General features: G+C 40.5%; 3 protein-coding genes across 4 annotated transcripts; 1 reads left to right on the top strand and 2 right to left on the bottom strand.

Moving 5' to 3' along the window:
* Positions 1-1398: 1398 nt before the first annotated feature.
* On the top strand, positions 1399-5464 carry psma1 (proteasome 20S subunit alpha 1). Its single transcript, XM_069162601.1, has 10 exons — positions 1399-1466; positions 2387-2431; positions 2558-2659; positions 2948-3051; positions 3155-3243; positions 3442-3512; positions 3640-3769; positions 4536-4615; positions 4947-5051; positions 5188-5464. Exons 1-10 carry the CDS (start codon positions 1464-1466, stop codon positions 5248-5250), a joined length of 792 nt encoding a protein of 263 aa, XP_069018702.1. The 5' UTR covers positions 1399-1463; the 3' UTR covers positions 5251-5464.
* A 162-nt stretch (positions 5465-5626) lies between these two features.
* On the bottom strand, positions 5627-11432 carry ric3b (RIC3 acetylcholine receptor chaperone b). The gene is made up of 6 exons (XM_069162600.1): positions 11220-11432; positions 10542-10777; positions 10101-10179; positions 8378-8471; positions 7726-7856; positions 5627-7421 (listed from the first exon to the last, which is right to left on the bottom strand). Exons 1-6 carry the CDS (start codon positions 11338-11340, stop codon positions 6946-6948), a joined length of 1137 nt encoding a protein of 378 aa, XP_069018701.1. The 5' UTR covers positions 11341-11432; the 3' UTR covers positions 5627-6945.
* Positions 11433-13195: 1763 nt separating this feature from the next.
* LOC138206476 (rhombotin-1-like) lies at positions 13196-22444 on the bottom strand. Of its 2 annotated transcripts, none has more exons than XM_069163215.1 (5): positions 22046-22444; positions 21188-21401; positions 18139-18264; positions 17688-17796; positions 13196-14952 (listed from the first exon to the last, which is right to left on the bottom strand). In XM_069163215.1, exons 1-4 carry the CDS (start codon positions 22065-22067, stop codon positions 17691-17693), a joined length of 468 nt encoding a protein of 155 aa, XP_069019316.1. In that variant the 5' UTR covers positions 22068-22444; the 3' UTR covers positions 13196-14952; positions 17688-17690. The 2 variants fall into 2 exon arrangements, with proteins under 2 accessions (XP_069019316.1, XP_069019315.1); XM_069163214.1 differs by having other exon boundaries at positions 13196-13893; positions 22046-22443.
* Positions 22445-22646: the final 202 nt, after the last annotated feature.

The raw sequence follows: 22646 nt of genomic DNA, 5'->3' as shown, positions 1-22646 counted from the left end.
AGAGGAGGACACGGAACCACACACCTAAAAATGTCACTAGGGATGACACAATGTTGCTGCATATTCTTTTGTATGTGCACCTGCAATCTAACATCCAACTGTTAGATTTAGTTTTTTATTGTTGTTTCTTGTGTCAGTTGAGTTGAGTTGAATATGGACTTGCATATATTTAAAAAAATTAATAAAGTAGAAGCTGCTCTGGACTTGACTGTAATTTCAACTTGCCTCATATCTACTTATAGTCTACTGTACTGTATAAATACCCGTACTTCACAATTCCGTTTCCATATCTGATGCACATTACTATTGTTTGCACTATATTATTAGTATTTCATATAAACTGCATTTTGCTTGTACAGAGTATACAATCTGTAGACATTGTAATAGACTGCATCATCTGTGCATTGTCTGTATTGTTCAGGAGTCACCAACTGCCAAACCCACATTTCTTGTGTATAATTCCTTGTGTAACATCTTCCAACTTTTGATTCTGAACTTCAAGCACAGTAAGATGTTAAAAGATGACGAACTAGCATATAAAACACCCACCCTTATCATCTACGGGACAGCTTGTTCATCTTTTATTCTGGGTCTTTGTGTACAAAAGTGGCCGTAACAGCAGTAATATTGTCATGGTCGATGTTAGTGAAGTACCTGCAGTGTCTTCTTCTAATTTACTGCTGCCGCCTGGTGTTCATGAAAAATCACTGCGCAGTCAGTGAAAGACAGAAAGACAGAAAGAGAAAGAAAGAAAGAAAGAAAGACAGAAAGAAAGAAAGAAAGAAAGAAAGAAAGAAAGAAAGATGCAGGATTAGCTTGGAAATTAAGTAATGGTTTACGCCCATTGAGTCGCATAGAGCACTTAATAGGCTGCAGCTAAAAATAAAACTCTGCTTCATCCATCCATCCATTATCTAATACCCGCTTTATCCTGAACACGGTCACGGGGGGCTGGAGCTTATCCCAGCTCACTTTGGGCGAAGGCAGGGTGCACCCTGGACAGGTCGCCAGTCCGTCACAGGGCCAACTGTTTCATGCTGCATGTTAATATTCCTCAAAGGAAACCATGCCTGTGTCTAAAACTGTGTACATTTGTGTATGATAGCCTATACTTTTAAATGAGGTTAAAAACAATTTTAAATAGCCTAAAAAGACTACCTACTATTGCAATTAAAAAAAAACAAATAAAAAAAAAAACTTTATATATATATATTATTTCTTGATAAATGTAATCGTTTAGACTTTCAACTTTTGAACATCTTCGGACGAAATGAAACGTCCCAAGATCAGTGTTGTTTGCACCCAGCGTCAGGCTCACTTCCATCCATATCACGCAGTCTGCTCACCGCTGATTTTAAATCGGGGCTCTGCTAGTTTTCCTTGCGTCACGCATGCGTCGTCGCCAGGAAAGTAAATCAAGTTCGGATCAAAGCGCAAGCGGAGGAGACGAGACGCAAGCAGAGATGGTAAGTATGAATGAATTTTGATATATGTCGGTTAGTTAAATATTAGACAACATGTCTACATAGTAAATAACAACAAGAGCTACTCTACGTTTTGGTGTTTACGAGGAAAACCTGAAAACGAGGTTAATTTACTCGCCCTGATGTAACGCTAGCTAACTTTTTGACTGCACTGTGAGTAAGCAAAACAGCCCCTGAAAGCTAACGCGCGATGGTCAACACTATCTAATGTACGTGTTCCCGAAGAAACGGCTAACGGCTTATGTTTATCAGACCACATCATATTAAAAAGTCCTCGAGCTCCCAATGACGTAATATATATATATATATTATATAATTGCGTTGCTGATTAGTTAGATGGTTATATACTTAGCGGGATATAGCAAAGTAGCTAGCAAAAATTAGCCACACTAGCCTGAGTTAGCATCACTGAAGCTAGCAAAAAAAAAAAAAAGCGTCATGTCTTTACTTTCGTTTTCCTTCAGCGGTACGGCCCGCGGCTTCAGACCGATATCTTCTTTTGTTGAGTCAACAGATATACCTGCAGTCGCTATCATGATCCTTCAAACTTTCGTGCAGTCAAAATTCGATCCGTCTAAACGTCAGCTGACTTTATCGGGACTTCACCAGATATGAGCCGGTTTGAGACTCGGACCTGGTTTGAAGTCTGTTTCGTATGAGGCTGGACACAAACACGGCTTTATCAATTATTTAGTCGTGGTAAGTAATTTAAAACCTTGAGTCTAGAAAGGTCCGGGCTGCATGCGGAAGACGGAACCTTCTGTAGTTTGGGTTTGCAGCCCTTTGGACATAGTGTGTAAACGAGAAACTAACCGATCATGCAAGACAACTATGTAAGTCAGATCATTTGTTCAATATTTCTTTAATTTCACTTTCAAATGATGGCTTGTGTTTGTCTTTAGTTTCGCAACCAATACGACAATGATGTGACAGTATGGAGCCCACAGGTAAGTCGCTGTTTGCCTTAATTATCCGTCTCTTGTCTTGACTTTTCAAAATAAAATACACGTTGCTTTCACTAGGAAGGACTTAGCTTAATGTGTAAACGTTGTCCGTGTCCATGCGTGAAACAGGGCCGTATTCATCAGATCGAGTATGCCATGGAGGCAGTGAAGCAAGGGTCTGCAACTGTTGGACTGAAATCCAGAACCAACGCTGTCCTGGTGGCATTAAAGGTATGCTCAGACACTGTCGTCTTGTCGGTTACTGATCACAGCCCAAGATGGCATAGCTACATAGTCCTACATTGATTTTGAGTGCCAGTTTACTCTAAACTCTCATTGATAGTAAAATGAAGTGTACTGTTTTATTTTGAAAGGAGAAAAAAACAAAACATCAACTCTGGATGAAAACTGTGATCTCAGTGTCATTTAATTGGACCTTTTAAAGTACTGTATACAGTCCAGGCTTGCAGCAGGCTATTAGAGTCAAATCACAACATGTCATGTTTTGTGACTCTGCAGAGAGCTCAGTCTGAACTGGCTGCCCACCAGAAGAAGATCCTTCATGTTGACAACCATGTCGGCATCTCCATCGCTGGACTGACTGCTGATGCTCGGCTACTCTGGTAGGTCATAGCTAATTTAGTGTTCTCGATTAAGGCGTTCAGTTAAGATGCATATTAAAATACATAATTAAGTTTTATGTAACCGAGACCTTCTTTTCCGCAGTAACTTCATGCGTCAGGAGTGCTTGGACTCCAGATTTGTCTTCGACAGACCCCTCCCCACGTCACGTCTCGTCTCTCTTGTTGGCAGCAGTATCCTTTCAACTGTTAATTTGACGTGTCAAAGGAAAATTCAATTTTGTTGTTAAAGTAGCAAGTTGGTGTCTAGCCATCAGTATAATATCGAATATGGACTCCTTCCCATTTGTGAATAAGACAACTGAACAACCTGTTTTCTATTTGGCTGAAAATTAAATGAATAGCAGCATTGATTCTTGACTGAGACTGCAGAAACCCAAATCCCAACACAGAGGTATGGAAGGAGGCCCTACGGCGTTGGACTCCTCATTGCAGGCTATGATGTAAGTTTGTTCTCGTATGTTGTTTGTTAAATATGTCACTTGGTTGACACTTGTACAGTATCATCTGTCATTGAATGAATATAAATATGTCCCCATAGCTCATATCCGTTTGTTATGCTTCACACAGGACATGGGACCTCACATCTTCCAGACCTGCCCATCAGCAAACTACTTTGACTGCAAAGCCATGTCCATCGGCGCGCGCTCCCAGTCGGCACGCACCTACCTGGAGAGATGCATGGACAAGTTCTCCGACTGTAAGATCACACTTTCATTTTTCAGCTTCAGTCACACATATTTATTACTCTTCAGGAAAGCCAGATGTAACGCAGTGCTTTCTGCCAAATACTGCAAAAAAATATCAACATAAACAAATAGCAAACAAAATCACAGGTCAACCATCATAATGTCCAACATGAAAAGACAGGTAGACAATTGAACTAATAAGCGTTGGAATTGTTTTTTCCACATTTAAAAAAAGGTATGCAACTGGGACTTCTAGTCTGATGGCTGGAACTCACACAGAAACAAAACCACATCTTTGAATAAGCAGGTAGCACTTCAGAACTAGTGGACCGCGTTCAAATAAGTTTTAAGCCCCTTTGAAAATGCATCTCTTTAAATAATTTTGAAAGAAGTAATGCTTTAGGTGCATCAATACTGAAACTTAATCAGTTATTGGAGCAGTTACGACAAAGCACAACAGAAAAGGTTACACTGCATATGATCTCTATTATTTATTATTTAGAAGTAAATCACTTCCATTTATAGCAAAGCCTTTCAAATACAAGTTGGTTTTGGAAGGTTACTTTCTCGAGTGTTTCAGTGGGTTGGTGTCACAGTGTCAATCAGAAAGCAGGGTGTCCTTATGAGTCAGTTTTACACTTAATTTTGTTCATAGATTTGTCCTGAGCTTACGGGACATTTAAATATTTTAGTCATCACTTCATCAGTGTCCTTTAACAACTTCATTGTACGATTGTGGAGTGTTCTATTGAGTTAATAGTTGTTGTTTTTTGTCAGGTAATCTGAATGAACTGGTCCAGCATGGCCTCCGTGCTCTCAGAGAAACCCTCCCCGCCGAGCAGGACCTCACAACCAAGGTACGCCAGCTCCCGTCGTCCTTACTCCTGTCTGATCCGGAACTCTTCTACACAATTCCCATTGCACAAGAGATGAGTAATATATTAGGCCTGGACGATGTCTGGCCTGGAACAAAATTTTTATCCTCGACTGCACAGCTTTGTAATAAATTCCACAGCATTTAACTGCGATTGTATCAACAATATAAATCCAAAAGCTCACCCAGCAGGTGAGGTCTGGGTGTGGTTACACCTGCATCTGTTAAGACGTTTGTAGGCTTATAATGCAATATTTTTTTAAACGTGCATCAGCGTAATGGCCTTTTCTTATGTGCATGTCTTTTGATTTCAGAATGTTTCCATTGGCATTGTGGGAAAGGACATGGAGTTCACCATTTATGACGACAATGAAGTTGCCCCGTACCTGGAGGGGCTGGAGGAGAGGCCCCAGAGAAAGGTAATGGAAGCATTTATCCCGTCCAGTTTCGGGTGTTCAACTACAAAAAAAACACAGTTTAGAACTTTTCATGTCGTTGCTTTGGTAGAGTATTTGAAATAGAATGATATTTTCAAAAATCTAATTTTTGTCTCAGGTTGCCCAGCCTGCAGATGAACCCGCCCCTGGAGAGGTGCCCGATGAGCCAATGGAGCACTGAGGCAGCGAGCCGCCCAGAGATCTACTTCCTGTAGATCCTAGACCAACCTGACACTGCAACTTGACATGGAAATTCTTCAAATAGAAAGTTTTTGTAATGTGCCACTGGCTAAACTGTTGCTCTTGATAAATATTCTGCGAACATTAACCCATGTAAAGTTGCTTTTGTATGGGTAAAGTGTACCATTATACAAGTCATAAACTCTTTTTTTGAATTGTGCTGTTGCTTTTCATTACTTACAAGTGCATCAAGCTGTCTTACAATAAGAAACAATATCTAGAAGATCAACAACATAGGTGTCAAACAAGAGGGAGTTCCGAGAGTGACTGTTATTGACTGAAATACATCACACCTAAAGCAAACGAAGAAACAAGTGAGCAGAGGAGCCAGAAAACTTTATTTGAATGACTGACCTGCTTTCTGACAGAAGCTTTGTTCAGAGCTTAAAAAAAGTAGATACACAACATTGATGAAACAAGAGGAGAGCAGCTCCTGTTAAGTATTGCCCCCTTCACAGTAGTCCAGTTCATTTACTGTATCTGATGCCATTGGCACAGCAAAAAGGGATTCAGGAGCCTGCTCTATAAAAGATAACGACAAAGTTTAAAACGACTGGTTTGGTTGCTGACGAATGTGAGAAAAAGGCACAAGCTCTCCAGTAAATGATGATAAACATCAGAATCTATATGAAATTTGTTTTTAGCCTCCGTTGACCATTTTCAGTTTGGTGAGATGTTTATTTGTACCTCTTAACATATACTGTGGCCAGGCTGGTATCAAGAGAAAGCGTGTAACAGACCAATCAGTCTACTACAGCATATTGTGCCAGTGTCCAGTTTGACCCTTTAGGTGTGAAAAGTACACATAAATGATCACGGTCGAGGTGACGTGATGAAGTATAAAGCGTGGCGAAGTCCAACTAGGGAGGTGGGTGAAGAGAGGTAGGATGGATCAAACCCAGGACGTTCCCAGGAGACTAGGGTTCATTCTCTGAGAAAGCAACCCTAATATAAGTCATTTACTCACTTAAGTAACGTCTGTTAGGTAACATATAATATGACCTTTTTGACCCAAACCGGGATCTCTTCCTGTCCATTAGTACTTTTTTTCTCCCCATACTTAAACCACATAGCGTTTGGTAGATAAACCGAAGGCACCTTACTGTTCACACCTCAGTGAGTCAAAACGTAACACTGACCTGGTGTCTCATAGTGGACTGACTGCTGTCATACCGGGTTGCTGTTGCAGATCTTAATACTGGATCTGTGCAGTGAGCAGGTTCTCTAATTTTTCAGCAGATTTTTTTACATCAAATCTTGACCTGGACAAGTCCTGGAGGTATTTTCATGTTATTATAAATTAAGTCAAAAATGTAATGGACTTCTGCATTATGTAGATTGACTGTATTGTTAAATTAGGTTGTAGATGATGAGCATTTTATAAATGAGGCCCCCTGCTTTAACACTATAAATCATACTATTTATTGTGTTGACAAAGCTGACAATAGTGATATAAAACTGCCCTGTACACATTTTCTCACGTATTCACTTCAAGTAAATAAACAAAGCTGGTGATTCATTTTCATGCTTTTACCAACTTCCATGCTACTGCCCATCTGATGAGAAAAGTCACAAAAAACAGCATCTACCTCCACAAACTAGGTTCCAGCTTAAGTTTCTCTGCATCATGTCAGAGTCAGTCTACAGCTTTCTTTGCCCTCCTCCTCTTGTTCCTTCGTCTGACTGAGCCGCAGGACGTTTCCGTCTCTGTCGGCCGGGTGAGGTCCTCTATCTTCTCCTGCTCCATCATGGACGTCATCTTCAGCGTGAGCTCCAGCTCATTCAGGACTCCAGCCAAGTCCACCTCCGGGACGCCCAGATCAACTCGACCCCCTCCCTCCTTGCGTTCACGCATGTCCTCCTTCTCTCTTCCCCCTAAATCGCTCTCTGGCCCTATGTCTCCTTCACTCACTGCTGTCAAACCAGATTCTCTCACAGTGTCTTCTCTCAGATCCTCTCCTCCACCTGTAACGTCCTCAGGAAGCGTTTCCCCCAGGTCGACTCCGTCAGTCTCTGTCCTCTTGACCTCTGTCTGTGGACTGTGGTGCTGCTGACTGTGATGGCAACTGCAGCGGGAACCTTCCCAGTGCGGATGAGGCTCCTCAGGATAATCTGTGGGAAGTTCAGAGAAATGGAACAACTCATTTATTCTCCGGTATTGGTTTGAACTTTGTACCTGTTTGGATGGTAGCGCGTTTCAAAAATCCATCGTCTGATCTATTCTCGGAACTTGTAATTAGGAACTGAATGAAGAAGTAGAAAAGTAACCAGTTGTGTTGACAGCTTGATATCAAACACAACAAATTCCCTTTTTTCATTCTTTCGAGACAGGAAGTGGAAGTGAGAATGGCTTTCTTTGGGTAAAATGTTGTCTTTTTTTCATGTTACATCATGAACTCGCCACTGTGACCGTTACCTTCCCAGTCGTTGCATTTCTTCTTCTCTGGTTCCATCCCCTCCACCAGCTGGCCCTCCTGCATCACCCGAGTTATCTCCGTCAGCTGCTGCAGGAGACTCTCCTCCTGATCTGCTGTCACCACCTTCACCCTGCAGCGCAGACAGAAAACTCAGCGCTCCTCGTTCACATCTCTCACCTAAACTGTGCCTACTTTTGGACTCTGTCTGAACTACCAAAATGCTTTCTTTCTTTTTTTTTTTTTTTTTTATCTAAAAAGCTATGCCTTTTGGTTGTTTAGATGCAAATCAGTTTGAAGTTTCTTTAGGATTTTCTTCCAAAATAAGTATTTATGTGCAGCAACTCAATATTTGTGAGGATAATGTCCAAAAACTTAAAAGATGATTATAAAGCGCAAAAGTTTAAAACCGTGGTCTAGTCGTTGAAGACAACACGAGAGCAAATCATAGGAGGAAAATATATGCCTTCATGCTTTGCTGTATGGGAGTATCACGTTTGTCTTTAATTTTGCTGTGGAAGCGATTACTGCACTCATGCAATTCAATTAACAAATAAGAAAATGAGCTTGACTAAATGAGTCATTCCTGTCAGGAAAGAGAGAGGGAGGAGGCTGGCAGACAAAATGATTCCTCGGTATAAAGCGCACACCCACCTGTCTGGACTGTGGTGGGCGGTGGAGACGATATTCTCCATCACCAGCTCCGTCTCCCTCAGCTTCTCCTGCAGCTGAGCCAGCTGAAAGTCAGCTGGAGGACCAAAGGAAAACAACATAAGGGGAAAGGAAAAGCCACAGAATCCCGACAAGTTGAAACAATATTGACAAGTGTAGGCGGGTACAATCGTTTGGAAAATGTACAGTTGTTTTCTCTTTTTTTTTTTAGCCTGGGTGGACTGCCAAACATCTCACTGTATGATGCTTTATAGGAATCAATGTGCCAGAAAATGGCCAACATTCATTTTTTTCTAATTAACTTAATGCACCTCAAAGATGGACGTGCATTTCGGACGTGGAGATTTCTGAGACTGGATGTGACGTAATGCTGATGTGACACACAAAGAGCTTTTATTCATTTAAAGGAAATGTTGCCCTTGATGTTGATGTTCTGTCTGACATTACTTCCTTCTAAACAGAAAAATAGAACATTAACTTAAGTGTCATCTACATCTGTGTCACTTATGTATGTCACATACTGGAATGCATAAGAATGCCAATACAGCGCTGATAAGATAATAATGACTGTACAGCCCCGGTTTGTAATACACCCATCAGTTCACTGGAGGATACTGTGTCAGTGTCTCGTTTTGACTAACGTAGGTGTAAAAACTAAGCACAGGCAAGACCTGGATCGAAGGAGGAGGTCATGTGATAGAGTATAAAGAATGCTAAAGTAGGGACAGGACTTTCACCCCAAGGACTGGTGTTTGAGTCCGTAAGAAAGTCAGCCCCTGTGGATTTCTTGTAAGTAGCGTGACTAAGTTACTTCCATAATGTAATGCATTTAACTTATGATATGTACCTTTATTTGCATAAACTTACATTATCTAATCCAAACTATGACGTTTGGCACCAAGTTGTTTCGGTGAAAGGGACCTTACTTTTCATGCCTAGGAGGCAAAACGGGAACCTGATATGGTATCCTCAGGTGAACTGACAGGTGTGTTACAAACTTGGGCATGATATCAGGATGGGCTGTGATAGTCACACAATTGGGACACTGCTGCAATGCTGAAGAAGAGTCTTCCTTCATAAAATGACATCGCATTCATTTAGCACAGGGGTGTCAAACTCATTTTAGTTAAGGGGCCACATACTGCCCACTTTGATCTCAAGTGGGCCAGACCAGTAAAACCATAGCATAATAATGCATACATAACGACAATATTTCTCTTTGTTTAAATCATTGGTGAAGGTTTTTGTATGATAAACCCTATTTTAAGGTCTTTCTACAATTAACTAGAAACATAAAGAGCAAAATCTCAAGACATCAGCCCGCTGTTTATCTGCCTGGGCTCTCCTCTGCAGATTCCCTCGCTTTGTGACGCGTTTGACGCCAAACGAGCGCTTCTTCCTCCGGAGCGGACGTCGCATTTACGCTGTTTTTGAAGCAATTACTGGATCGATTAAAAAAAAAATTACAAAACATTAGTACTCATAAACCTCCATGTTCTCATAGAAATGCAATTTATGTCTTTCTGTAATTTTCACACTCAGCAAAGTCATCCGGCGGGCCGAGCTGGACCCCCTGGCGGGCCGGATCCGGCCCGCAGGCCGTATGTTTGACACCCCTGATTTAGCAGGTGCCTCAGTCCAAAAAAAAACAAGGGAGTGCAGCAATGAAAAGAGAGAGAATAAGTGATGAGTGAATGAAACTCACTGATCTTTCTTTTCATGTTCTCTGACCGAACCGAAGGAAACCTGCCTTCCGACGGCTTGCTGCTCCCCTTGGATGTGATCTAACAGGGAGACAGTAACAGGATTAAAACTCTCAAAGCATATCATAGCAAATCCCACAGGGGAGCATCTGTCTGTGTTCAAACCACTCAAATATTAACTTTCGCCTCTGCCAAAAAGAGGAATGCAAACACGTAATAATTTCTTTATAGTGTATTTTTTATTGCAGTATGAAATAGTTTGATATTTCCATTCAACTTCAGACATAGACTTTGATACTGTACTATTTAATGCAAAATCCTATTTTCCACCTCAAACTTCTTAAATGTTAAGTGGTGTGCAACTTTTACTTTAGTAAAGGTTTATTAATACTTTCTCCACCACTTCTACTCAACAGCTGTGTGTGGGTCTGGCAGTATTTCACCTTAAACAGTATGTAGAGGATGTAGAATAAGATCCCAAAGCCGTACACAGGGATGATCTGTCCTGCCAGGTTGGATTTTCCTCCGGCTCCTACCCCGGTTCCTGGTCCCTTGGCTCTGGCTATAGCCTCGGGGTTGTTGGCCCTGGAGGAGCCGGACCCCGCGGACCCCGCGGCCCTCTGACCTCGGCCCTCTGGAGCCATCTGACGGTGCATCATCGGAGGGAAACGACCTGAACCTGCAGGGAGAGGGAGGACAGCTGGACAAACTGAACTAGAATTCCAAAACAGTAAAGATATAAGAATTTGTCTTTGATTTCTGTTCATTTGAGCAGACACTTCTTCAAAAGCTTTGAGCTGAAAAGTTTTACAGTCACAGTTTTATATCATTGTAAATGGAATATATTTGAGTTTTAAACTGTTGGTCACAAAATAATTAGTAAACCAAAATAAAAAGTGTCAGTGTTTTGGCGCCCTCGCCAGGGAGGAAAATGCAACTACAAGAACGATGATACACCAATGATGCACAATATAGTTTTTGGCTTGAAAATACAAAAAACAAACACATTATCACGACTCTCTATAGCTAATAAATAATGTTCTATCCGCTGTCTGAACAGCTATGAAATTCAAAGCAGAGGCCGTCTGGACAGTAAAGAATAACCGTGAAAGGCGACGCACCGTCCGGCCGCTCGGTAGCATCCTTCCTCCCCCGGGATAACAGCATTTTGGGAAGCAGCAGCGCGACGCACAGCACGAGGCACGTCGCGAGGGTCACCTTCTGAAATGTGGACATCGCCATACCGACGGGTGAACGGCCACCGTCCTGCCGTGAAAACGACGGCGTGAGATAACGGGGGAGAGGGGAGTCGGTGGAGCTTCCTTGTTGACTGAGGAGCGGAAGTGCGAGGGAGCTGTAATTACGATGCCTCGCGGCTGGGTGGCGCCAAAGTACCGTCTATGTGTGTTTTCGTGACAATTTAGAACTGCCAGGAAATGTATTAAATGTGTTGTTGTTTTTTTACGTGATGTAATTGTGGACATGTCAATCAATGATAATACAAAATAATCAATGATACATAGGCTTAAACCACGATTGTGACATTTTTTTATTTGTTTTTTTCTTTATTTCTCTAGTGTACTTACGTGTTGAAGCTCAAAGTGGTGCAGTGCACATCCACACGCTCTCTGGAGGCCCACCTGCATTACACTGAAGTATAAATGTGAACCAAAGTAAATTCATCGGCATATCCTAAAGCATAATTTCTGGGATGTAGAATGGTTCTAATAGCAGTATTGACTACATCTTTAAGGTTGACTTTTTCAATGACATTATGTTCGATGAACTGGCTATATTTTATGATTAATCTTCATTTTTCTTCATCATTTTTTTCTACAGCCTTATTTTTATTTTTGTTCATTGACTTTCATGCTGGATCTTCTCACTGTTCTGCAGCATTTCATTTTCAGCACAGGGGGATAAAGATTTCATGTGAACTTTTCCAAAGGATGACTTTAGGTCACAGGTCCCATCTGCCCAATTTAACTGTATGAAGTTAAATCAAGCACTGATCATGTTCTCTAACATGACAAAATGTTATTTATAATTGACCAGTGGTTTGGTGTTTGTATTTTGACCAAAAACAAGAATCCGGTCAATGTGGTTCCTGTCTCACATGCACAATTAGACCTTGTGTGATCAATGCCCTAATCCTCAAAATACAGTTGCAAATTAATGTAGCTTGTGTTTCTGCAGGTCTATTATCTGAGCAATATCCCAATGCGTGAAATGTTGAGATTATTCCTTGTTAATAGTATGTTTACTCACTCGGATGTTTGACCTTCATTCGGCAGTTTGTCACTCAACCTCCCTAAAGAGGGAATTCTTCTGTGCTCACTTTAAACTTGGAACAGCTTTTTTTTTCTTTTTTTTTTACCCCTTGGGGCTGCAGAAGCAAGTTGTGAAGACAAAATTGACATTTTAACTTGATTGGGCTAACTTTTAATTACACATCTAGCAGTTACTGAGCAAAATCATTTTGTCCAAAGTTAGCTTTTAGTTCCGTTTTCGGTATCTACCAACTTCTGAGGGAAAGACAACTCTTTAGCAACTAAATGCTGCTTCATGATCACCAGCTAGTCCTGAAAAGTGTCTTTCACTACCTAATTGGTAGGTAGCAGGTAGTGTTCAAAGGGCTTTTAAAGTTTTATATCAGAAAACAGAGGTCTGCTGTGGTCATAAGTAGCTCTATGAAAGCGGTGATAATGAATCAAAATAATGGTGTTGTGGGCCAGGCCACTGAACAATGATCTGAAACTCACTATAAAGCTCCATAAAGCCACAATCAGATGCAAACGCAGCTAATTCTTAAACCGGGAGTTTAACACCAGGACATAAGCATGGATTTCCAATATGAGCCTTAGAGAAATGTGATGTGAAAACTTGAAACATCCATGCACGCAGGCTGGGAAATGACTTTTCACTGAAGCAGACATTTGGTGTCCGGTTTGTCCAACAATTTGCATATTCATGGAAGGAGTAGAAGTGATTTTATTGGGTGTTATACATTGTCTGGAGGAATTCTTCCTTCTTGTGGTGTCATATTTGCATATACTGTTCAGGGTCATCTCTGTGCGTAAATAATGATCACACAAACTGAATTGAAAATCCTGTTTAATTAGACAAGAAAAAAAAAACAGCTTGAGAGCAGAGAGATAACAAACCTATGGTGGGGCTTTAAGGTCCACTATGAGTTTTCAGAGTCGAGAAAGATGGAGTAAGAACACTTTGTCCTACTAAGTTGCTAAACTGAGCCAAACAACATTTGCAAATATTTTTTCCGTTTGTTTTGGGGCTTCCTTCAAGCCAGCTGGGTGGGGTTCACCACAAAAGACACTTCAGTGGCTGCCAGAAGGATTTGACAATCACAGGGAACTCTGTATTTTTCTTTAATGGATGACTTGGTTGATGCTATGTGCGGCCTGATTGGCTTCACTCCATCCATCTAGTGTTTCACATTTGGTGAAACAGACTCTACAAATTACTTGCAAACACTAGTTCACTCTATTTCTGTTCATAGTCCACATTAAGTGCTTGAAAATATATCCTCCCGATTGTTTCATTACTCCATTTTCATTTCCTGGTTGATCTCGGGTCCATCTGTTCAGAAATGTCACTTTTATTGGAAATAACCATGCAGCTCTGTGATAAAGAGTTCAAACATGGGTTGCTGGAAATGTGTTCAATCAGGGTCTCTTTTTTCCCACACTGCTCAGTCTGAAACAAGAAGCTGATGAGGAGTGTGCTGTTGTGAGTTTTATAGTCCAGCTGGCTCACAGTAGTCCTTTTCCTGATCTGCAGAGACAAAGAGAAAAATAAGAAAACATGTCCAGGTCACTCTGTGAGGTTTGATTCAATAGAAACATATGATTAGCTTTGTATTAACTGTGGTATGAAGCTGATAGATAGACAATGCTTCAAATATAGATTTTTCTGCAAAAACAAAAGCTACAAATTCTTAAATACAGATGCTTTACACACACCTTCAACCAAACACCACAGTTTCAAGATGTACACCCAAGATTAGTGTCACCAATTCAGTAACGGCCTAATTATAAAATATAGTCACAATCTCCCCTTCTGTTCCCTAGTTATGGTGTTGAATAGTAGCCAGAAAAAAGGCTTTAAAAAACATCCCGTGTGAAATGTGTTAGTTTGCGAATGAATACTTGGGTTATGGCCACAAACGTGTTTTGTAATGTCACAGTGACCTTTGGCCACCAAAATCGTATTCCTTCATCCCTGAGTCTAAGGGAATGTTTGTGCCACATTTAAAAAAAATCTGAGTGGTTCCTGAGATATTGCATTTAAAATAGAGGATAGACAATAGGTCACAATCAAATTCACATCACTACATCCTTAAGTCCAAGTGATCATATGTGCCAAATTTGTAAAAAATTCCCTCAGAATTTCTCAGATATCGCCCTCATGAAAATGGAACAGGCAGATGGGAGGAACATGAGCGCTCACACTGACCTTTGACCTTGTACCACCAAAATCAAATCAGTTAATCCTTAAGTCCAAGTGAACGTTTGTGCCAAGTTTGATAAGATTCCCTCGAGAAATTCTTGATTTATTGCGTTCATCAGAATGGGATGGACAGACAGACAAATCATAATGCCTAAAATAGTCCCCCAGCAGCACTATTTGTCACTTTTAGCATAATTTGCCAAACATAATATTGCCAATATATAGGAACCCCTTGGGGTTTCTTTTAAGAAGTTTCTGGAACTTAAAAAAAAATGTTTTAACTGTCCATTTGTAAAAAAAATTTACTTATCTTAGCAGAAACAAATGAGCTTTGGATTGAAAGCCAGAGATGAATCCCCTATTGTTCACATTCTTCCAATTACCCTGGAAGATGCAAAAATTAAAGCCAGAAAACAACATCAGAGATTAATAAGATAAATCTTACACTAATGGATTACTGAACTGATATGTCATTACATTTTATAATTATTTACCTGCAAGAATTGGTCACTAAGGGGGACTAAATAAATCACCTACAAATAAGAAAATAAGCATGTAATTAATATTGTCATTCTCTATTTAGTAAATTTGGCCTGTTGTCTATATTGAAAGTTGGAGATGAGTGTGTATGAACTGCCATAGATGGTAAATCATATCACTATATGTGTGTGTTAAGAAATGTTCAGAAAATGATAAATTATGATCAAATAATGATTTTATTTTTTTTATTTTTTTTAAATTTTTTTATCCACAATTAACCCAGTGGGATGAAGGCCATGTTGGGTATAAAAAAAAAAAAGTATAATTCACAAAGGAGGAGAACCAAGTAAAACACACAATTATGTAGTGGTCAGATTTATGTAAAGACTCAGACAAAAGTTTAAACAAATCCAAAATCAACAAAGCTATTTGGGTCTGAGAGAACAGCTACAAAGAGATGCAACATGTGGAAGCCATACAGCCGTCAATGCAGCCATTTTATCAAAATAGTAATGTTGGAGCCACATTTTGAAGACAGACTCTAGCACTCCAAATAAAATATAAGGCATAATGCAAACAAATTAAATCAAGACACTTTATTTCTCACCTCAGTTAAAATTACAATTTAGTAAATCCTCCAGGGTTGGTCCAATCCTTGAATGCATCAGCATTTTATTTTTGAAATAAAGAATGATCTCTAAACATTTGAACGTGTTTCAGCATGAACTCTGGGAGACCTAAAATCTACAAAAAATAAATACTTCCATCAAGTTGAGTCCATCAAGTACCCAGTACGATGTTGTGTATTTTATAAACTGTAGTAGTACAGTAAGCATCATAATGATAAGTTGGTCTGCTGGTGGCTTTAGGGAATGTTTCTGAACCAGGGCAGATCCCGAAACCTTCATAACTGTGGATTCTGTGGTATTAGTTGCACTTGCTTTCACCTCTCTTTCAACCATCAGCCGTCACAGCCGACCACTGCTCACACACCCATCAAGAAGAAGTACCAGGGATGTACTCTGCTCCCACGGGATTTATTTGTCTACCGTTTAAAATTTAAAGTTCTTTAAATTTGTTTTAAACTTGCAGACAACATGTTCAAAGTGCAGCAGCAGTGACAGGGCGGAAACCATTTCATGGGCATAGTGAACATACTGTTTTTCTTATGTTTCACCAAATTGTCCCACTACAACTCTCCCATTATAAAAACATACTCACTGAAAATATTAGGGACTACAACCTCACACTTTTATTCGTTTCTTTCTGCTTTTTCCATTTAGAAATGTGAAAAAAGGACAAATGTACAGTGTCTCAGACAGTGCCAAGGAAACAGACATTTCTGTGTAATTGCTTTTAACAGAGTTCAGGTTGGCAGGATTAAACATTTAGCTCAACTTAAGACCTTTGAGAACTGACTGATCAATGTGATCTACAAAATATCATGTGGAAGCGCATTTATGAGTGCAACAGACTTAAGTCAGCACACATTAAAGCTGGATTAATGTTTCACGTTTTTTTTTTTTGCCAAAGTCTCCGTATAAAATTGTGACTGCAAAAATGCTACTGTAATTTGTACATTCACCAGTCAGAAAGCAACATCCTCATTCATAGAGTTCATTCATTTATTCCCATACACTCTGGAGAACGTCTGAAGAATCATTCAGTTGCCTTTTTACACATGTAGCACAAAAACTGAGATTGTCTGACATGTTCTGACCAACTGGCAATACTTCGGTAGAGCGTGTATGAGGTATGAAAGAAACGTCATCAACATGGCCGCTCGCTTGCTACTAATTCTCCAGACAATGGCCTGCTCTAATAACACACGGCCTCAATTGGACATTACAATGGCTTTGTCCTCGGGAGCTGGCAGGTTTAAGTTCATTTCATGTCCTCTCCAAATGAATCAGACATTTGGGTCCTCTAATTTCACATGTGTGAAAGCAGCTGATTGTTTTTGTCCACTTTTTGCTGAGTTTCTGGTCTATTCCTGAACCCTTCACTGTGTTTACCAGGTAGATGCCAACTTTGTTTGTGTTCTACTTGGTGCTGAACATGTAGTATATTAATTGTTTGTGGGCTTGCCACTTCAAGTGACACATAGTCCTTTGATTTAGTGTGAAAGTGTAAAAATAATAGATTTAAACATGAACATTATATTGGTATCTAGTGTAGCGGTAAACTGTTTAAAAGTTTCTTTATCCATTGAGACAGTGGGCACCTGGTTTACAGATTTGGTGACCAAACCAACGACCAGTTTGTTTTGCTGATTTAAAAAGCAAATGATTATCCATTTCATTGAGAGGATTGTGAGGGACTTAGTCAACTGGCTCTCTTAATATGTGCTAATGGTATTCAAGTTTGACCATTTCAATACACAAAATGGATTAAATTATCCGACCTCAAAGTATTTTGGTAAACAGCCCTCAAAACTGATCATATGCATATGTATCACTGCTTGGTTTGTCATAGATAACAAACTACCTCTGGTTTAAAGTCTCATGTCTACATATGGTTATATTTGTGATGGGCTCATGAGCTCACTTGTATACCTTCCAGATATCTAAGCGCATGGTTTAGTTCAAACTGTCAGCGCAGCTGTCTGGGCCTGTAATTCATGGTCATCAGCATATTACCTCTTATTGAGGCTGCCTCTCGGTGCTGCCATTAAGATGGCCTCCTTCATAGTCCAGCTGGCACAGGATCATGTTGTTCTTGAGGAAAAACTTGTCTCCCACGCAAAATCTGCCGAGAGAAATAAAAATATGGAAGTGGGTCTTGGTTCTTGCTGGAGCTGAAGTGAATCATGAGGTCCCAGAAGAGCATTTCAGGCATATTTTCAGCATACATCCACTGATAATCAAGAAATTAATCTTGCATGACTTCTGCTTGATTAACTATCCAAGTGATATACAGTCTTTAACACCCCCCCCCCCCCCAAGGTTTTAAACTGTGCAGTGGATTTCATCACGTTGTGAGTACAATGCATTGGTAATATGCTCATAATGACTGGTGAGCTCACTAGTACACCTCCCAGATAAGTCAACTGAATTTGATCTCCCTGGCTAATTGCTCCCCTAATCTTACCTCTGGCGGCAGAGCTGACAAGCAAAGCAGTCTAAATGGTAGACGTTGTCTCTGGCTCTCATCACCATCTCAAAGGCAGGGATCAGCTTACTGCAGGCTGCACAGTTCCCCGTCACCCCAAAGAGCCTGCAGACGGAGAGAGGGCGACAAGCAGGCCTGTAATCTGGACGCAGACATAGATACATTTCAGCCAAGAGCAAAAAAACACTGAAATAAAAGGAAGACAAGCCTAAAAAGTAGCCCCTGTGTCCAAGTGAGTGTCACTATAATGAATGTTTCATAGCGGTGAAGTGCACTGCATTTCCAAAAGATTATTGATGGCTATCTCTTCTCCTCCTTCTAATGCAGAGCTCACTTACAATTACAGTGTATTTAAGTGCAGCCAAGTGTGAGAAACCATTCAAATCACCCCCCCTAATAATAATTATGAGCAGATGATAGGATGAGCTTCTCATAATAAGATCTGCAGTCATGTCATTAAACTATGGCAGCGACTAACCATTAAGTTTATTATGGACCAGTCTGCCGAATCGACAGTCCAAAACCTGAAGTTTTACTATGAGGGATGAGAAAGAAAAGCAGGATGAAATGCTCACTTCTTTAAGAGTGCAAGCAGAAAATGTTTTATGTTTTTGCTTGTTGTATGACAGAAATGATTAATTGTTTTGGCACTACAATACACTGCTGTCAAAATTACTACAAAGCTACCATTGTCATTGATTCAGTCATTAATTACCACTTTGCCCCTGATGTGTTTATTTTTCATTCCATCTTAACTATTCAAAACATTGTGTACAATATTTTAATGTTAAGAATTCATTTTACTCATTAACAATTGGCTTGAAATTTATGACAGTGGATCTGCTTCCACCATTGTGTATGCTGTGATTAAAGAAATAGCAATGCAATTAGCCAGTTTGGAATAAAGTGAGAATGCTCCCATGTTTTAACAATGTTGTTCCTATTCTGCCAACACTGTGACAGCACAGCTTTTAATCTATTCTAACCAAACCTCTGTTACTTCTACACAAAACTTTCTCCTTTTCCTCACATACAGCATGTGAGTGTTCAGAATATCAAATATAAAAGTTTTCATGGACTGGATATCATTTAGATCACTAATGCATTATGGAGATTAACTGATGTGAAAATGTCACAATTTATATGAAAATGTCACTTACTTTAAGAAGCAGGTGGAAAACACTTTTATGAAACTATCAATTTATCTGGCCACTTTTGAACCATGTCCTCAAACTACCTGAGAACAAACGCTGTGTTGTCTTAAATAGTCTGCGCTGGCCAGCTGCAGATGGCTTCACCTCTCATTCACCTCAAACAGAATGAACAAATAGCTCCCTAAGAGCCTGACACACATGAAGACAAGTAGCCGCTGCTGATTTCCATATTCCATTAGAGGCCAAATAGAAAAGGAGGTTTGGCACCGTTATAAAAAAATGACATCCGTGGAATGGAGGGAGCAAAGGGCTGAGCATGTGTCCCACAGCCTCGGACAACAAATGAAACACGTCATCAAACGAGTGACCAACTCTGGTACAAAAGCGAGTCCTAATTAACAGAATGTTCTGATCTAACGAGCCTGAGTCCTTCGCAGGCACCTGGTGGGTTTTTTCCTTCTCCTTAACAAGGCTACGAAGCTCAATGCTAATTCTCTACTAATGGTCCAATTAAAAGAAATCACATGGTTTTAATTCCACTCTTCAAAGGCTTTTGGTCTGTACCCTTGCAATGATGAGGAAAACAGGAGGCAATCTAGCCAATTTAACTGTCAAAAGGGGTTTTGGTCTCTTAAGTGCAGCGCGGCTAATGAGCGACTTAGCTCCAACCAAATCCAGCTGGATTGTACATGAGACTAACACATGAGTTCAGCAATGTGGCTGAGATATCAGGAGTTCCCCTGCTGACCTGACACCAGACGTCGTTATTTCAGGCAAGTAAAATCAGGGGTGTATAACTCTCAGAAAAGTCTTTTGAGCTAGGCTTAAGTTTGTATATAACTGGGGTGTCAATGAGATTCATGGTCTAAACTCCTGGAAACCTATTTAAACTGCAAGTGTATTAGTATATTCTATAGTAAATGACAGATCTCTGGAGGTGATAAATAACCTCACTCCAAAGGATTTTATAAAGGAGCTGTTTAGACAATCTAAAAACATTTATCTTTGTTTGATGGGTTTATAAGGAGTGTTTGAAATGTGTTAAGTGATGTAAATGTCCTCTCAAGCAGGGCAGACAGCTACGAGGACTGTATACGTTACAGAAAAATGTCTTCTTGACTGAAAGTAAGAGTTTTACATTTTGGGAAATCTCAGTGTTTTCTTTATTGCCATAAATTAAGATGACAATAACTACAGTATGGAGCCAGATACAAGAGAGGATCTATTAACTTAGCATATGCGGCTAAAAAACAGGGGGGAAAGTACCCAAGCACCGTTCAAAGCTAATATAATCCAACTACAACACTTCTAAATTTCACAAACACCATGTTAAGTCAAGTTTGTGAAAAACCTGTGTACAAGCGACAATTTACCATTTAACTGGGGTTATGTTCCAGACATTCACCAACAGAGACTCCAGGACCTTACAAAGACATAGTCCAAGACATAACTTTACGTAAAACTCTATTTCTTTAACAAAGACACAAAACATACACGCAGCTAAAAGTTCTGCAGCCTGCCTGCTCCGTTACTGTAAAGTTAAAGAGGGTTAGGTTTTTGTCCAAACTGTTTGAACTCACAGCTGACTGTTGCTTTGTCTCTTCAACCGTCATGTTATGTTATGAACGTTATGAATGTTATATTGTTGCTGTTTAATACATGGAATTCTGCTTCGGTTAGCTCTTTTCATCTACATCTCTATTCACATTGCCAATATATTGTTATCAATATATTGCAAATTCTGCATGTGATCTCTTTGACAGCAATGGCCGTGGTTTCTGGAATGATTTTTTTGCTGAAGCTGCATGATGCACACATCATCACGTCTTCCACTATACCCTCTCACGCTTCCATTACACCTGTGGAGGCCGTACCTCAGGTAGTCTCTGCGGCAGAGGATGAGGTTGGCCCGGGTGTAGAGGGTGGACCCCACCCGGCCCAGCCGGCAGTCACAGCAGGCACACTTCAGACAGTCCTCGTGCCAGTACCTGTCTAACGCCTGCAGCATGAAGCGGTCCCGGATCTTCCCATTACAGCCGGCACAGCCCCTCGGCTTCTCTCTGGACTGGAGGGACACGAGAGACACACCTGGCAGGAAATAGTCCAGCAGGTAGACAGTAGGACAAAGACAGGCACAGAGACAGCTGGGGTTACATTTGAGAAATAACCTGCCTCAGTTCAACAATAGTTGTCTGTCTGCTCTGAAGAAGCAACAAAGAGTAAACATGAAAAGCTTAATTCAAGTATTTGACAGACTAAGTTTGACACGAACACTGGAGGAACATCTGTTCTACTGCAGTCTAGATTTTAAGGTTTTATTGTAGCAGATAATCCTTTACAGCTCTTAAAGCTATTTTTGTTGCCTTCTTTAAGGTTAAAATATATTAAAACAACGAAACGCAAAGATAAACTCTGTAGCCAGTTTATTAGGTACACCATTTACAAAGTTTTTAATGTTGTGGGAAATGTGTCAATTCAATCTTGAAGTCATGGGTAAAGGTGGTGTAAATAAAGTCCAGTACATTGCTATAACTATGACCATATAGGCCTATAGTAATTGGTAGAACACAGTTGGATTAACAGCTGATAATGTCAACACATACTGAACATAACAGGCATCAAACAGTAGATCTCAAGGCAGAACATTCTATTAGATTGCATTAGTTCGCACAGGTGTACCTATTCAAGTTGGAGTATTGGGTCAAAAATTACAAATGGATCTCTGAACTCACTCTCCTCCTTGTCCAGCACCATCCTTCTGGACAAACGACAACAATCCAACAAGAGGAGAAATGCCACCCCGTGCACTCCTGCGTGCAAGATAACACCACGAAGAGCGATAATAAACACACAAGGGCCTTGACGCACAGCGCAAATTACTCTATCAACCTGGAGTCGCTCAAACTTCAGCTCCGCTTTTTCATAGTCCCCGAAGAAAAACCAAGACAATCAGCATAGAGTCGCTTTCTGTGGGTCGTGTGTTAAAATAGCCGGTGGATGGATGAAAACAACGTCCTCACATCAAGAGCGGTTGTGCCTTATCTTAGCTGATGTCAGAGCATAAGTATTTCTGTATCTGCACAGGCTGCGGCTGTTCCCCTCAAATGAGCTTCTGCAAAGCCCGACCCTCCACACCGCTCTCTCTCTCTCTCTCTCTCTCTCTCGCTCTCTCTCTCTCTCTCTCTCTCTCTCTCTCTGCCTCTCTCTGTCTCTCTCTCTCTGAGCAAAAACTCCCACAGTCAAATGGGTTTTTTTCAACGCTGCGTGCTAATTATATAAAGTCATTATGCTCAGATCTGATAGTTACCGCCCCCTCCCTCTCTGAATCAATTA

Source organism: Embiotoca jacksoni, unplaced genomic scaffold, assembly GCF_022577435.1.
Source record: "Embiotoca jacksoni isolate LCO1_2020_lvr unplaced genomic scaffold, fEmbJac1.0.p SCAF_3, whole genome shotgun sequence".
Taxonomy (NCBI): domain Eukaryota; kingdom Metazoa; phylum Chordata; class Actinopteri; family Embiotocidae; genus Embiotoca; species Embiotoca jacksoni.
The sequence above is the reverse complement of the archived record's forward strand: the minus strand, read 5'-3'. Positions and strand labels throughout refer to the sequence as shown.

Excerpts from the sequence above, each read along its gene's own strand:
- ric3b (XM_069162600.1), bottom strand. The coding sequence starts at position 11,340 with ATGGCGATGTCCACATTTCAGAAGGTGACCCTCGCGACGTGCCTCGTG. Across the intron at positions 10,180-10,541 it reads TCCTCTACATACTGTTTAAG|ATCACATCCAAGGGGAGCAG; the intron begins GTGAAATACTGC and ends TCTCCCTGTTAG. Across the intron at positions 8,472-10,100 it reads GAACATGAAAAGAAAGATCA|CTGACTTTCAGCTGGCTCAG; the intron begins GTGAGTTTCATT and ends TTGGTCCTCCAG.
- LOC138206476 (XM_069163215.1), bottom strand. The coding sequence starts at position 22,067 with ATGGTGCTGGACAAGGAGGAGA. Across the intron at positions 21,402-22,045 it reads GGTGCTGGACAAGGAGGAGA|GTGTGTCTCTCGTGTCCCTC; the intron begins GTGAGTTCAGAG and ends ATTTCCTGCCAG. Across the intron at positions 17,797-18,138 it reads TGTCAGCTCTGCCGCCAGAG|ATTTTGCGTGGGAGACAAGT; the intron begins GTAAGATTAGGG and ends TTCTCTCGGCAG.
- psma1 (XM_069162601.1), top strand. Across the intron at positions 3,052-3,154 it reads GCTGATGCTCGGCTACTCTG|TAACTTCATGCGTCAGGAGT; the intron begins GTAGGTCATAGC and ends TCTTTTCCGCAG. Across the intron at positions 3,513-3,639 it reads TCCTCATTGCAGGCTATGAT|GACATGGGACCTCACATCTT; the intron begins GTAAGTTTGTTC and ends TGCTTCACACAG.